Source organism: Strix aluco, chromosome 4 (assembly GCF_031877795.1).
Source record: "Strix aluco isolate bStrAlu1 chromosome 4, bStrAlu1.hap1, whole genome shotgun sequence".
Classification (NCBI taxonomy): Eukaryota; Metazoa; Chordata; class Aves; order Strigiformes; family Strigidae; genus Strix; species Strix aluco.
In genome coordinates, this window is record NC_133934.1 from 51819117 (window position 1) to 51833075 (window position 13959).

Consider the following 13959-nt stretch of genomic DNA (forward strand, 5'->3'; position numbering starts at 1 on the left):
TCTCAGATATTTCCACTTTGCTCCTACAAGGAGATCGTCCCCTTAATAGCATACTGACCTCATCAACAGAGTTTTTTGCGGGGGGAGGGCACAAATGATGTGATACAACCAGATTCTGTGGTTATCCCTGCTTGTGGCTGACAAGGTGACTAGTAGCTGAATGTACAGGTTTGGTCATCTCTGAATTCGGATGTAAAAGCCAGGTGACCTCTGACACCGGTATAGTGTTCTCTTCTTAAGCTGGGCATGTCTGGCAAACCAAATTTTTCTGTTCAGTTTAAGCACCTGTGTAAGTCATAGGAAAGAATCGGTCACTCTTCCATAGCTATTCATGCTGTTCTTTCATTCTGATGTTTAGGGTCTAAATATTTGTTAGAAGAAAATGCACATGTGGATACTGAAAGAGTCATTTTAAGCATCAAAAAGCTTTGAAAATACAGAGGAGAAGTAACAAAGCCTGTAAAATGTATGCATTACAGAATTTCCAGCAAGGGATTGTTGTTTCTCAGTCTCTGTGAGATTTAGATACCTCTCCAGGATGGAATATTGTATTTTGTACTGCTGATGTTAGTCAAAGCTTGTTACAGGTTGCCTTGCTTCCTCAAGTTCCCAATTCACTGCCCATTCAACTGCAATAATAAAAAACCCCTATCTTCTGGACCAGTAGTTGCCATTACAGTTTTTTTTCAAAAAAAAGAACAAAACGAAGAAAATGGGGAAAAATAACATTTGAGAAGAGCCTTTCTGAAAGAATGTCTTAAACCCCTGTTTACCAGAGCAGCCGTAGGCCAAAGTTACCATGGAAACAGAAAGAATTCAAATAATATTAGCAATAGCATATCTATTATGATACTGCATTAACGATGCTATAGTAAAGGGTCACTCTTGGTTTCATTTACAGGGCTCACTTTTTAGTGACTTATTACAGGCAACCAGTTAGAATTAGAAACAAAGGTTCAGGCTTCATTTGGCTTATAATAATATTGGGAGGGAAAAAGTATTAATTTTTTCGGTCACTAGACAAAAATATTTATTTAATATGTCTAGGAGAGTTTTGAGTTTTTCATATGTAGCAAATTCTTAGTCTTTTCTTAGAAATAAAATAATGCTTAAGTCATAAAATAGACTTCATTTGGCATCCAAAAGTACTGACACCAACAGTATAGATGATACAACTAGAACTGGGACATTTTGGGGAGAGGTCACTTGCAAGAAGAATCAATCAGGTCTTGAGCTTGGTACCATACATGTATCTTTTCCTTCATTGCTTTTCAGAAATACTGAAAACACATGCTAAGCAATGTTAGTCCTGTTTTAGGAAACGGGGCTTGAATTCAGCTGTTTCTGCCAGATGAGTGTGGCTGGTGCTGGGTGGTGGAAGAGGGAGAATTGTTCTGATGTGGTTTGTCAGAAGAATAATACTCTTTAAAGAGATTGGCATGGTTTGCCACTTAAGGAGTGGTAGTGGTTTATCAAGATTATAAATGCTAAGGTTCTCCCTCTTGTATCCCCTGAATTTAAATGTTTCTTTTTTTGGCAGCCAGGTTCTCACCTTTTTTTTTTTTTTTTTTTTTTTTTTCCCCCTTTCCCCTCTCTGTGTGCTACTGGCCAAGAAAAGGCAAAAATGAAATTGAAGATTGATTAGGTGTCATAAAGCAATTTTTGACCCTTTAGATGTTGGTTGAAGTACTGACTTGGGGGCTGTCAGGACACAGCCAGTAGTTTCTAGTTGCCAAAATTTCAATTGCCAAAAGGTTTAGCCATAAGTTACGTTTAACTTGAGTGATATTGGAAAAATTTACCTGACCAATCCATGTGTTGAATAACCTGTTGTACTCACATCTCTAAGGTATATGCAAATAAACTTCACAGAGTGATCTAAATTATATCCTATATACATGCAGGGTAGAGATATTCAAGGAGCTTTTTCTGTGTTTGGCAGAAAAATCTGGCACATGAGATGTGAAAATTTTCCCAAAGCTATATGATGATAATGACTGCACTAGAATGCTTGTATAGCGCTTTGCCTATTACAAAAGCTGTAAAAACATTAACTAATCCACAAAGCAAATTATGTGTTGCAGATGTATCCCTCTGCTGGGAGGAAAGCATATGTGTGTATGAGGGAGGGAAAAAAAAAATCTATTAAAGGAGGCTTTATTTGGTCATTTTAAGCTCTATTGCATTTCTTTGACTGTATTTTCATATTTTCTTAACAGAAGAATTTTTTTTCTAGGAATCTCTTAATGAAATTATAGATTGATGTATGAAAAACATGCACCTTTTTCTTTTGAACACAGAAAATCCAATTGTCTTGATTCTGTTTACAACCGAAGTGAATCTGAGCATTCTAGAATTATTTGTAAGAACAGCAAACAGTCAGCAAAATGTCTCTCTATCTGAAATGATTTTTTTTTTTCTTTTATTCACAGTTGGAAATCTCAAGCTTTCTGGTGCACACAAGCTTGTACACTTTTTAAATGTGGCTTTTACTTTGATATTCTTTTGCTAGATAGTGAATTCAAGGTTAAATGATTGCTGTCTTCATCAGCTTTGTCAAGAGCTGATCCTTATCTAGGGTTGACGTGAACCTGGATTTATTAGAATACTTTAATAGATGCACAGAGTATGCTAAATCTTAAATGCCTGTTACCTTCCAGCACTCTGAAAGCTGTTTGTCTGTGCAGCTGCCCTTTGTGTTGCAAGTGAGTGCATGCACACACACGTATGTGCATGTAAGTGTAGGAATTAAAGATGGCTGCGATGGGGCTGTTGAGCAGACTGACAAACAAGGCAGGCCAGTTTTGCTGAGGTGTGCGTACCAGTGATGGTGATTGGCCTTGCTGTTGCCCTCACTGAAGCTGGTGGGGCCAGGCTCCTGCGCTGTCAGGTGTTGGAAACTGGAGCCACAGTGTGCTGCTTCTTCCTTCCCCATCTGTGCTCACATATCCTTGGTAGTTTTGTGCTTCTCAGCCTCTTCCCCAAAAGGAAAGGGAGGGGACCCTATCTGCCTCTGCTACAGGTCATCATATTTTTGGGACCAGGACTAATTCTGGTTCTATCACACACCTTTCCTGCCTGTTATACCACCTTTGTTGTCATCTTACCTTTTTTTTTTTGTTTGTTTGTTTTGTTTTTTTCTTGTGTGTTTTCCAGTACATTGTTTGTGCAAGTATGCCACCATTCTCTGTTTGAGTTTTTGGAGTTGCATGTTATTTGTATACCTCTGCTTAGCCGTATTATAAGTACTTGTATGTTGTTACAGGTTACACTATTAGTGGCATTGCTGCGTTACAAAAACACTGGCCCCTCCATTTTAGTGTGCATATATATGAGTTCAAGACAAGCAAATACTAAGTATGGCTTTGGTTACTCCTGCAAAGGTGACTCTGTTGGCACTCACAGGTGCTTTCTTAGAGGCAGGTTACACTATTGCGCTGTGATCAGTGCTGCCAACCCGTGGCTTTCAGCTGCATGTTACCCTCACCAGTATTGTAGTGTTTGAATGACTAAACAGCAGTAGATGTATGCAAGACCATCTGGCAGCATCTACAGCTGCTATGTAGGAAGAGAAGCCCTTGCCGGTTTGCAGTGGGAGGTGGGCTAGTGACTTCTGGATGTCAAAGTACCCACCATATGATCCCTATGCATGCTGTCCCAATGATAAAAAGCTGATTAACATGGAGGGAGTGAACATTGGTGCAATACATCAACACAATATTTGCTCGAATGCTTTTGCCAGTGAACTTCTGAAGGTAGGTGCCACTCCTCCCTGTCGTCTGATCCTGGCTGACACTGTGGCCGAACAGGAGCACGGTCAACTTCTGTTCCTGCCATCAGTGGTGCTTGGGCTTTGCAGTGTTACACTTCTGTGGCTTCAGAGAGCCGACCATACTGTGGCAGAATGAGCCCTGTGTGGGTGAGTGCAAACTGAGACCTATTACGAGAGTCCATTAGTTATAATCACTCAGGCAAAAGGAGCATCATTGCAGACATTGATTTAATGCACAAAGAGAATCGAAAGGGCAGAAACAATAGGATGGAAAATACTGTGCTTTCCTTACACAGCCGAAAGCGTGCATGCAAAAAATATTTTGAAGAATAGTATGATGGGTCTGAGCTCTATAGTTAGACAGTTCCCCCCACTTATAATTTTCTGTCTTTGGTTCTTAAGGGCACATTAATTTATAATATGAATGGATTTCCACACGTTACCTACAGAAAATGTTCTTACCAAACGTTACAAGATTTATTTTTTTCCTTTCTGAAGTCCCTCATTTATTCAAGTAGGGAATAATAGGCTTTTTGGGTGGTGCTATTCAGGAAAAAAAGAACTCTTTTAAGCTGCTCTTGTTATATGAAAGGCATCCATAAGCTTTATATCTGATACAGAGGTTTTTAGGCTGTTGGCAGGGATTCTGTGTTTTTAAAGGTTTTTCTGTTTGCTGGGTTTTGTGTACTTTCATTTTCCCTTTGAAGTGTGTGGGAGAGTGCAGAAGGGGAAATACTTCATTATGTCCATGAATTATTCAGGTACGGTTCTAGGAGTTAACATTACTTTAAATAGCTCAAGGTCTTTCTTTTTCCTTGAGTATATCTCAGTTTTCATTCTTATGCTGATTGTATGCCATGTTCCTTTGCTGAATACAATTTTGATGAAGTACTATCTTTTGGCAATCTCTAGAAATACTTTCAGACTTGAAATAAGTATTTAATTCTGATCTTTTCCAGCATCAGATATGCAGTGACCCTGAGTAGATACAGGTGAATTGTCACACATATGACTTTGCAAAAGAATTGAATTATTCTCCCTAGAGTGTGTTTTCTATGTACTCTTGCAAAAACATTGATCTCGAATAGCCCCCCACTTACATTTCTATAGTGAAGGATAAAAGCAATCTGTAATGTTAAATGATAACATACTGTTATACATGCAATACTGGACTGTTTTTCTCTGAGAGGGATTTTATAAACCACATTTAGTACATAATTTCAGTGGGGAGGGATGAACACTAAAACGTTATATTTTGAAAACCCCGCCCCAAAACACCAATAAGATATGAAAATCTGTATTCAGAAAGTAGTTAAGAACAGTAACACGGAGGAAGATGATCAGAAAGATGTCTAGAGGCCAACATGGGGTGAAAGGAAAACAAAACAGAACCCAAAGCATTTTTTTGAAAAGTGAGTTTTTAAAATTTTATTCTTGTAGTTCTAAAAATGTCTGAAAATCTAGTGACTGCCACAAAATCACTTATGCAAATGAGACATGGGCTGTTATGTCAGTGGAAAAAAGCTTCAAAAAATTATTTCCCTGGATTTTTTAGGGCTTTCCTGATACAGTCTAAAGTGTCAGTGATTACCGATTCTTGAGGAGAAATGCATCTGTATACAACATAGGTGATGATGAAGAACAGCGTTTCAAAGAGGGAGGCCTGTGACCAAAGCTCATCTGCTCAGTTTGAATTGCAGCACTGGCACGTATTTTGCATAGACACGCATCAGAGGAAGCACAGGGACAAAAAGCTTTCCAGGAAAAATAGTGTGTTTGCTGAGCACAGGTGCAAAGCTTGATCAAAAGATACATTAAAGTTAAAATGTAGTCAATATGTTCAAGTTCACAATAGTAAGGTCATATCAATGTATGTATAACCCGAGTTAACTTTCAGTGACTTCTGTGAATACGATCTTCAGCCATATATGTCTGACAGCAATGTTTATGAACTGAGTAATTGCAAACATGTCAGTGCTTCAGTGTTGTAGCTTCATTAAGTTGCTTACTGGACTTCAAGTTCTCAAAGGTCTTGAACAATCTCCAAGCAGTAGTCAAGATTTTGTTGCAGTATCACTATAATGTAATGAAATGGAAATCTTGGCCACCTGTGTAAAAGAACCCTGAAAAGCACTGGAAAATGCCAGGCTCCAGTGGCAACCTGTGTGTGGATATACAAATGCACTGGTCAGAAAAAATTTCTGCATCCCCTTGCTCAGGAAAGCAAAATTTGTCAGGGCTGAATCTCCCTCAAGATACCAGCGTAGAAAATGAAAAAGAAACAGGAGTCTCTGAACATCATATGGACTAGGGACTGCATGTTAATTGAATAAAATTAAAAAATAATATATACAACTCTCCAGAGATGCTGGTAATGACAGAGAACCTGTGTGTGCTGCCTTCAGGACCTTGTGGTTACTTTATTATTTCAATGGTATGGGAGCATGAAATCTAGATGAAAAATGTGTGAAAACATCAAGAAATGAATCTTTTGATTGGTGCTATTGATTGCTGTTTTAAATGGACAGATTTTGCCACCTAAACCAAATTATTCATCTTGACTTTGCATATTACTTGTAAATATTGAATTCTACATGGATTTACCCTCTTTATTTATATATATTGTGCAGTTGATACAATTTTGCTAGGTCTATTTTGGAATTGAATTGCACTGCTTAACAAAATAATATGCTTTAATGTATTTGTATATTCATATGTATGTTTTATTGTCATTTTTGAATACCAGAGTTGTAAATTTTTAGAGGAGAATACTATAAGTCTGTAAGCAGTAATTTCACCAGGTATTCATATGCGTAAGTTGGTTATTTGGAATAATAATTAAAAAAGCCACATAGTAGAGGGGGCTTCCTAAATAAATGTTATTTACTTTTTGTTGTTTGATTAAGCCTAATAGTAGATGAGACATGGTATGTTGGCCACTTTATATGTATTTACTACTAAAGCTGCTTTTATTTATTCCAGCTGATTTTAAGTGTTGTAGACTCTGAGCTGGAACAGGTCTAAAAATAATTAAATACCTGACTATTCTGGAAGAGGACTGAAGGGAAGCTGGGAAGAGAGAAAGATGGAGATAGGGAGGGAACTAAGGTAGGAAGGAAGCCCCCTTCAGCAACCCTGAGTAAACTTACTATCCAGATGCACACCTTCTGGGTGGGAGGAACTGTATGTCTAGTACATCCGTATCCCTGTAACATTTCAGCTGTCTCTGAACTATATCCATGCCAAATCATTGTGTATCTTTAGATAATAAAACAATTCTTAGGTCATATTTCTTAAGAATATTAAGAACATCTGGGCCCAGTCACAACTAAATTGAGTACCATTGAGTTCAGTGAGCTTTGAGTGAGATACCTAGCTGTTGGATGAAAACTAGCAGTTCATACTTCTTGTTGTTGCTGAAAGAATTTTAAATATGAAAATTGTTACTGAGAAGTTACTGATGCCTTGAAATATTCTTCGATTAGCATTCTGTTCTGCTACAGCCATTATCAGTTACCAAAAGCAGCCTGAACTGTTGTACAAATTATGGGTTTTTTTATTCTGAATTAGTAGCATTTAAAATATTACTGTTAAACTCTTGTTTAAATAGAAACTTGTTTAAATAACAGTGGTAGTTCACCAAGTCAAAGGTGGAAAGAGTGGTAGGTAAACTGGAACTGCAGCCTGTCTTGGCCAGGAAAAAACGAGAGATGTGGGCAAATGATCGACTAAGTAAGTCTGTTCACATATTCCTCTCACAGGTTATGATCAACTTCCAGATCAGCTGGAAGAAAAAAGGACTGTCATGTTTCACGTCCATTATAAAGGCAAAACGGTGGTAGAAATCAAGCAGACACCAGAAGTAGGAAATATGTCTTAAGGCTTCTAAGGGGCTATTACAAAGTCAGTAAAGAGGTTTTGGCTGCAGAGCTTCTGCCTTAACTAAATGGTTTGCCTTCTGGAATAAATAAAAGGTATGCCACCATAAATAGACAACAAATGTTTCCTTGGGACCTTGATGGAAACATTCATTTCTTTTTCTGTATGTAGCAAAGCCTTGAAACTATTCACTTTGAATGCTCTTTAGGGCTTGATATCTCTCTATTTTATTTTTTAAAAAATTAATATTTTTTTTTAAATTTTTGTAAATTTTTTAAAATTTTAGTTTTTGAAAGAATGCAGCAGCAGTGGTGAGGGGGAGAATGCAGAAAGGGTCAAGAGATATTAAACTTTAAAAGAAATTAAAATTACAGAATCACAGAATCTAGTTGTTATAGCAGCAAGGGAGTAATGAATCCTGACGAGGAGGCACAGGGGTGGAGGACTTCGGTGTGCACTCAGTGCTACCACTGAGCTGTTCTGTGGCATTAGGCAGGTCATTCTAGGAGCCCTTTTCTCTTATTATATTTTCTAATTTTTTTTTTTTCAGAAAATATTACTCAGGACAGCCCTGGGAAAGTAACGCTCTCTGTTTGGGTGTGCTTTTATGCATTCATGAGTTTGTTTCTGTTTTCTGTCTGTGGAAGGACTCCACCTGCAGAGGTGGGCGATGAAAGCAGGGAAGCAGCTGGACTAACATGATTGACACCCCTGTCAGGTAGAACAGCTCTCTCTGCCAAACCCTCATTCTTGCCCTGTGTGGTGGTTTGACCTTGGCTAAATGCCAGGTACCCACCAAGTCGCTCTATCACTTTCCCCCCCCACCCCCTTCCCCCTTTTTTCTCAACAGGGCAAAGAGTGGAAAGAAAATAAGATAGGAAAAAAACCCCAACCCTTGTGGGTAAAACAAAAGCAGTTTTAATATAAGCAAAGCAAAGCAAAGGTCCGTGCGCAGAAGCAAAAAAAAGAAAACAGATTTATTCTCTACTTCCCGTGAACAGGCGATGTCGGGCCTTCTCAGGAAGCAGGGCTCTGATACGCGTAGTGGTTGCCTCGGAGGACCAAGGGTGACCCCACCCCCTTCCTCCTTTCTCCCAGCTTTATACTGAGCAGACGTCATATGGTATGGAATATCCCTTTGGTCAGTTCGGGTCAGCTGTCCTGGTTGTGTCCCCTCCCAAGATCTTGCCCACCCCGTCCCACTGTGGGGGGGAAAATGTTGGAAAGAGCCTTGGTGCTGTGTAAGCACTACTCAGCAGTAGCCACAACACCAGTGTGCTATCAACACCCTGCCAGCTCCCAGCATAAAACACAGCACCATGAGGGCTGCTATAGGGGAAAACCAATTCCGGCTCAGCCAGACCCAGTACACCCTGACGGACAGAAGCTGCTTTAATTTGTTTATTCTCAGTTCTGTGATTTGTCTCCTTAATAAACAACAAGTGAACTCCTGGGGAAAGGGTGAGACTGTTTCCCTGGTGGAGGTACTTCTGAGAAGAATAAACTTGTGAGAGCTTTTCATTGTCGCTTTATCTTGCCTACTTTGTTGGTGCAGTTGAAGAGGCTGTAGGAAAGGGAAGGTGAGGGGGTTGCAGGTGCATTGGGAAGGTGGCTGGGAGCTCTCAGCTCAGGTGGACTAGCAGAGATGTTGCTGTGAGGAGCAGGGTGCAAATCAGCCTCTCAGGACAGAGAGGATAGACGGAGCATGGTTTGCCTCCACTCTGAAGGTTATTGGAAGCGAAGACCTGACTGAAAAACAATAATATTTTAGGTGGAGAGTTGTATACAAAATTTTTTCCTTTTGGTCCATCTTACCTGGTGGAGTTTCTTCAGTTTAGAAAACTGTGGTTCTATTTGGTTGTGTTTGTTTTTTCCCAGTCAAATAGAATCTGTTTTTTGATGAAGGCTGTGAATCACTATGTTTTTGCAGGAAGTCTCCCAAGATTTCAGACCACATGTAAGTTACTGCACAAGATGTCGGAGATGCTCTGTCATGCTCATTACTATCGGTATGGCTCATCAGAGGATGCTTAGCATGAATATCGGTATGGGTTCAGTTAGTCAACTGTAATGTACATGACAATTTTAAGGTAAAGAACAAACCTGTGTACTTCAACCTTTTTACCTTTTGCCTCTAGTGGCATGAAAACCTTTTAGGTGTTGCTTAAAAATTTCAGGGTTTGTTCTTCTGGACTTTGTCACCAAAATGCTTTTCTTGCATTTAATAAAATCGTATATAAACTAGGTGTGTTGTACATTCTCTGAGTAGTTTAATATACCATTTGATCAAGCTCGAGTGCATAATAGTGTCTAAATTTAAAAAGGGAGTAAAAACCCCCAAACTGTTCCTTTGTTTGGACTTCATTTCCTTATGTTCATCTGCTCTTAATTTGCCATAATCATTGATTCTCCATCTGAAATACAGCTGGTAATAACAGTTGGACTGAAGATACTTCAGTCATACCAGGCAGTACTCTTGGAATTTGTGAAAAAGAACAGAGAATAAATCTTAGAAGTGTCTTACTGCTACTATTTTGAAAGATATTGAGGTATTGAAGAATACACATAAGCCCTAAATGAGATTTTCAATCTTCAGTGTTTCACTAGCTCCAATGGTGATTCAAAAGTTATTTAAGATTTAGGTTATCTCTAACACTGAACAATGTGCGTTCTCCCACTTGCATTTAATACAGCACACATTTTCTTTAAAAATTTTTAGTAAACCAGTTTTAGTTTCGTTTAAGTGTTCAGGCATATCCGGACTAGAGAAGTTTGTGTCTATGTAAGCATCAGGTACCTGATAGAATGCATCTGCATATTGCATTTTCATGTTTTATTTTTATGCTTTTTTACTGTATAGTAATAAATAACTTGATTATTGAACATCTACATTTTGTCAGCATGAGGGAAAGAAACAGTCACGATGACGAAGGCTTGTCAGGTGCTCTTCGAGTTAAGATACAGGGAATAAGATGATATGTATTTGATGTCACTCTAATGTTCATGTGATGTGTATTTTCTTTCTGTACAATGCTGCTCACTGCTTGTGTGGAGGTCTCTGGACTTGACAATTGTCACTTTCTGTGTGTGGCATCTGTAAGTATAGTGACAGCATTAGCAGTGGGTTCTGTATCTCAGAAGAGGTTTTCTTGTGTTTGTGGTAAGTCAGGGAAAGAATACAAGAAAAAGTCCTTGTGTTGCCTGCATGTTGTTTGTGAAAGAGTAGAAAATAGAATTTGAAGAAATAATTACACAAAAGGGTTGAATAAGTATAAGTTGTGGGTGTGAACAAGAATGGTTAGCTAGTAGGGGTGGGTGATTCTTCAAAGAATCAGAAGGAACATTAAAAAATCTGATTGGAACTGAAGCCAGGGAGAGCTTTTGCTAGTTTAATGTATACTACTGTTATATTTATCTACTTTCTGTACAGCAGATTGCTATACCTCACAGACAGCTCAATACTTTGGGATGATCACCTGTTGTCTTTTACACAGAATTCCCGTGTTCTCTGGGTTACATTTCTTCTGGGAGCATGTGAGATGTGTGGGGTGCCAGCATCTCATGCAGGATCTACTGACTTTTTTTGCATGTGAATGGACTGAAGAATTAAGCCTGTTTCAATATCACTTGTAGATTTGCAGACAAAATGCCAGCTGGAGAATGCGTGAATTATCTTTGATTAGATGTTGGTGACTTACATTATCAGGTCAAAAAAAAATGACTATAGAATGAAGTACACATGGAAAGAAAATGGAGAATGAATATATCTTTTAATACATTGACTATAGCAACTTTATGTTGTTATATGTTGTTATATGTTATATGTTGTTATATGTAGGGGCTAGAGAAAAAAATTACCTTATTGCCTCATTTTCCAAAGTTGCCTGTGGTGAGTGTAGGAAAGGGTACAAAAAAAGAAGTGAACTGTCCCAGTGTGGGTTGCCTTCTTCATGCTGCTGTTTCTCCCTGGATGGCAGAGAGGAGAGGCTTTCTTCAGCTGGGGCTCCCTGCATGCAGCTCTGTACCCCATTGGCAGTGCGTCTCTTCCAAGACTGACTGTCGTTCCTGTGTTTGGCTGCAGGCACTGGTTGTCCAGGCAGGGCTTTGCAAAGACTGAGTTGAACACCATTTCAATACCCCAAATGAAGCCTAAATAGTGATATTGCTGTACTCAGAGTTTACAGAGTAAAGATGTCTACCTGAGACATAAGTAGTCATTTTATCTTTTAAGAAGCTAATCCTGTAGGGAAAAACATAGTGCAAAGAGCTACTACTTTGCTCTCTTTTGACTGTAACCCCCCCCACCCCTTTTTGACTTTCCAGAGGATGTATTGTATAAACCTGCCTTATCTGTCTGTAGTTAAAACTTGGAAAACAAATTGAATCACAAAAAGGGAATGGGGACTTAAGCAACCACATTTAGTCAGGCTTTCTTTGTCTGTGTAAGCCTTTGCCACCCACCTTAATATTTCAAAATTCATAAATTGATCATTCATGCCCGAATTTCCCATTTATCCTAAATTTGTGTGTCTCTATCCCTTGGATAAATAGAACAGTAAATCTCTCTTCAGAGTATATTGGTAAGGGCAGGCAGTGCTTAGAATTCCAAAATTTAATGAAAAACAAGTACTGATACTTTTATGTTGTGCTAAAAATAACATTTTTATGCTTCATAAAAAGTTATGATTAAACTTTGAAAGACACAAACCCATCATTCAACAGTACAAAAACCCAGAGTTATATAGATGGTATTACTTGTACTTCGGGGTTTCTTTTGTTAAATATTCGAGATCCTGTAAAAACAACAAATGGTGATGGATACATTTCTAGTCAGACAGTTGTTTCATACAATTTTTCACTGGTCCAATGTTAGTAGAAAAATTTTCTGTAGCTCCTGCTTAAACATATTTCCCAGATCTGATTGCTTATTATTTTGTGCAGAACAGTTTGGTTAACACATCTGTCTAAATGATGCCTTTTTTTTGTTTTGTTTTGTTTTTAAATATATATTAGGATGTTTTGAATAACTTGGGTTCCTGTGAGTTGGATGAAGATGACCTAATGCTTGACTTGGAGTTCCTAGAAGAACATCACCATCGTTCTGGTAAGTCAGATAAATATTGAATATCTTCAGCAAGGCATTATGATTCTAGAAATATAAATGTATTCAATTACTTGGAAATAAAAAAGTAATTTTCTTGGAAGGGGAAAAGCAGTATGCATTTAGTAGTGTTGTTTCTAAATGCGTTTGCCATTTAACAGAAAGATACTCTTTATAGTGCATTTGGACTTCATATGGTCAGTTATGAAATGGAAGTGATTTTTACAGCTACAGAAGAATTCCAGCCCCAAGGACAAGACCCATCTGATTTTCTAGATACTTAAAATGACTGCTGCCTACCCCAGGCAGTTACGAAAAAGACCACTGCTGAAATAATTGTGATACCATCTTGTGTGTGCCTGAATAATATGCTTCAAATAAAAAGGGTTTGACGTGAGACATGAGTGTAACTTAATCCTTTCTCTCATGGTTGGTTAAGGCACTGTGGCACTGCCTTGATTAATAGCAGTAACCAAGGTCAACTCATGGTGTGTTCAGAATGATTTTATAATAGGATTATATAAGGTCTTGGTAAGTCATGGCACCTGCAGTGGGGAATCCGGCATTTCCTTTGGCTGTGATGGTGGGACAGTGTAGGCCTAGTCCATGAACGGGAAGAAAGTCCTGCTAACTCCACAGGGTTTGGAGAGACTTAAAATGTATGTGAGATTTGTACTTGATAACAGATAGAGCTCTGAGTCTGTACTCTGTTGTGATGCTCTGTTATGGCAGTGATATGCTTTTAAGCAGGAGTAATTTTCACCCTCTCTTTTACCTGCTGTTTTCTGACCCCTCTTTCTTCATCCACTGACGTAGGTAACTATAGTGTGCATTGATGCACACTTGTGTGGAAGTAGTGTTCATGAGACATGTGCCTGTCGGTGTGCACCATCTTCAGTTCTGGTCCCTCCTTTAATCCACAAACTGCTTGAATTATGCTCGTTTCAAATGTTCTGTGTATGATAATTCTGTGCATATTTTTGAGTTATCTGAATTATCTCTATGATAATTCTATTTAACCATTATATTGTACTTTTAAAGTCTTTTTGCATATCCACTTGTAGGATAAAACATCTGTTCCATTTTATTTGGTAGAGAGCAAAGTAGAGAGTATGGAAGGTTGTAGCAGCAATATGTGCGTGATCATAATGTCCTAAATTACTGGAAGCTAGGATGCAACAAATTAACTGCACAGAAAAGGCCCTTT

General features: G+C 38.5%; 1 protein-coding gene across 5 annotated transcripts in view; it reads left to right on the forward strand.

The window, feature by feature from the left end:
• The window catches only part of CCSER1 (coiled-coil serine rich protein 1), a 728043-nt gene that overhangs the window by 121329 nt on the left and 592755 nt on the right, over positions 1 to 13959 (forward strand). For all 5 annotated transcript variants that reach the window (XM_074823100.1, XM_074823102.1, XM_074823101.1 and 2 more), the window contains exon 4: positions 12665 to 12755. In XM_074823100.1, coding sequence (XP_074679201.1) covers positions 12665 to 12755 — 91 coding nt within the window. The remainder of the gene's footprint in view (positions 1 to 12664; positions 12756 to 13959) is intronic.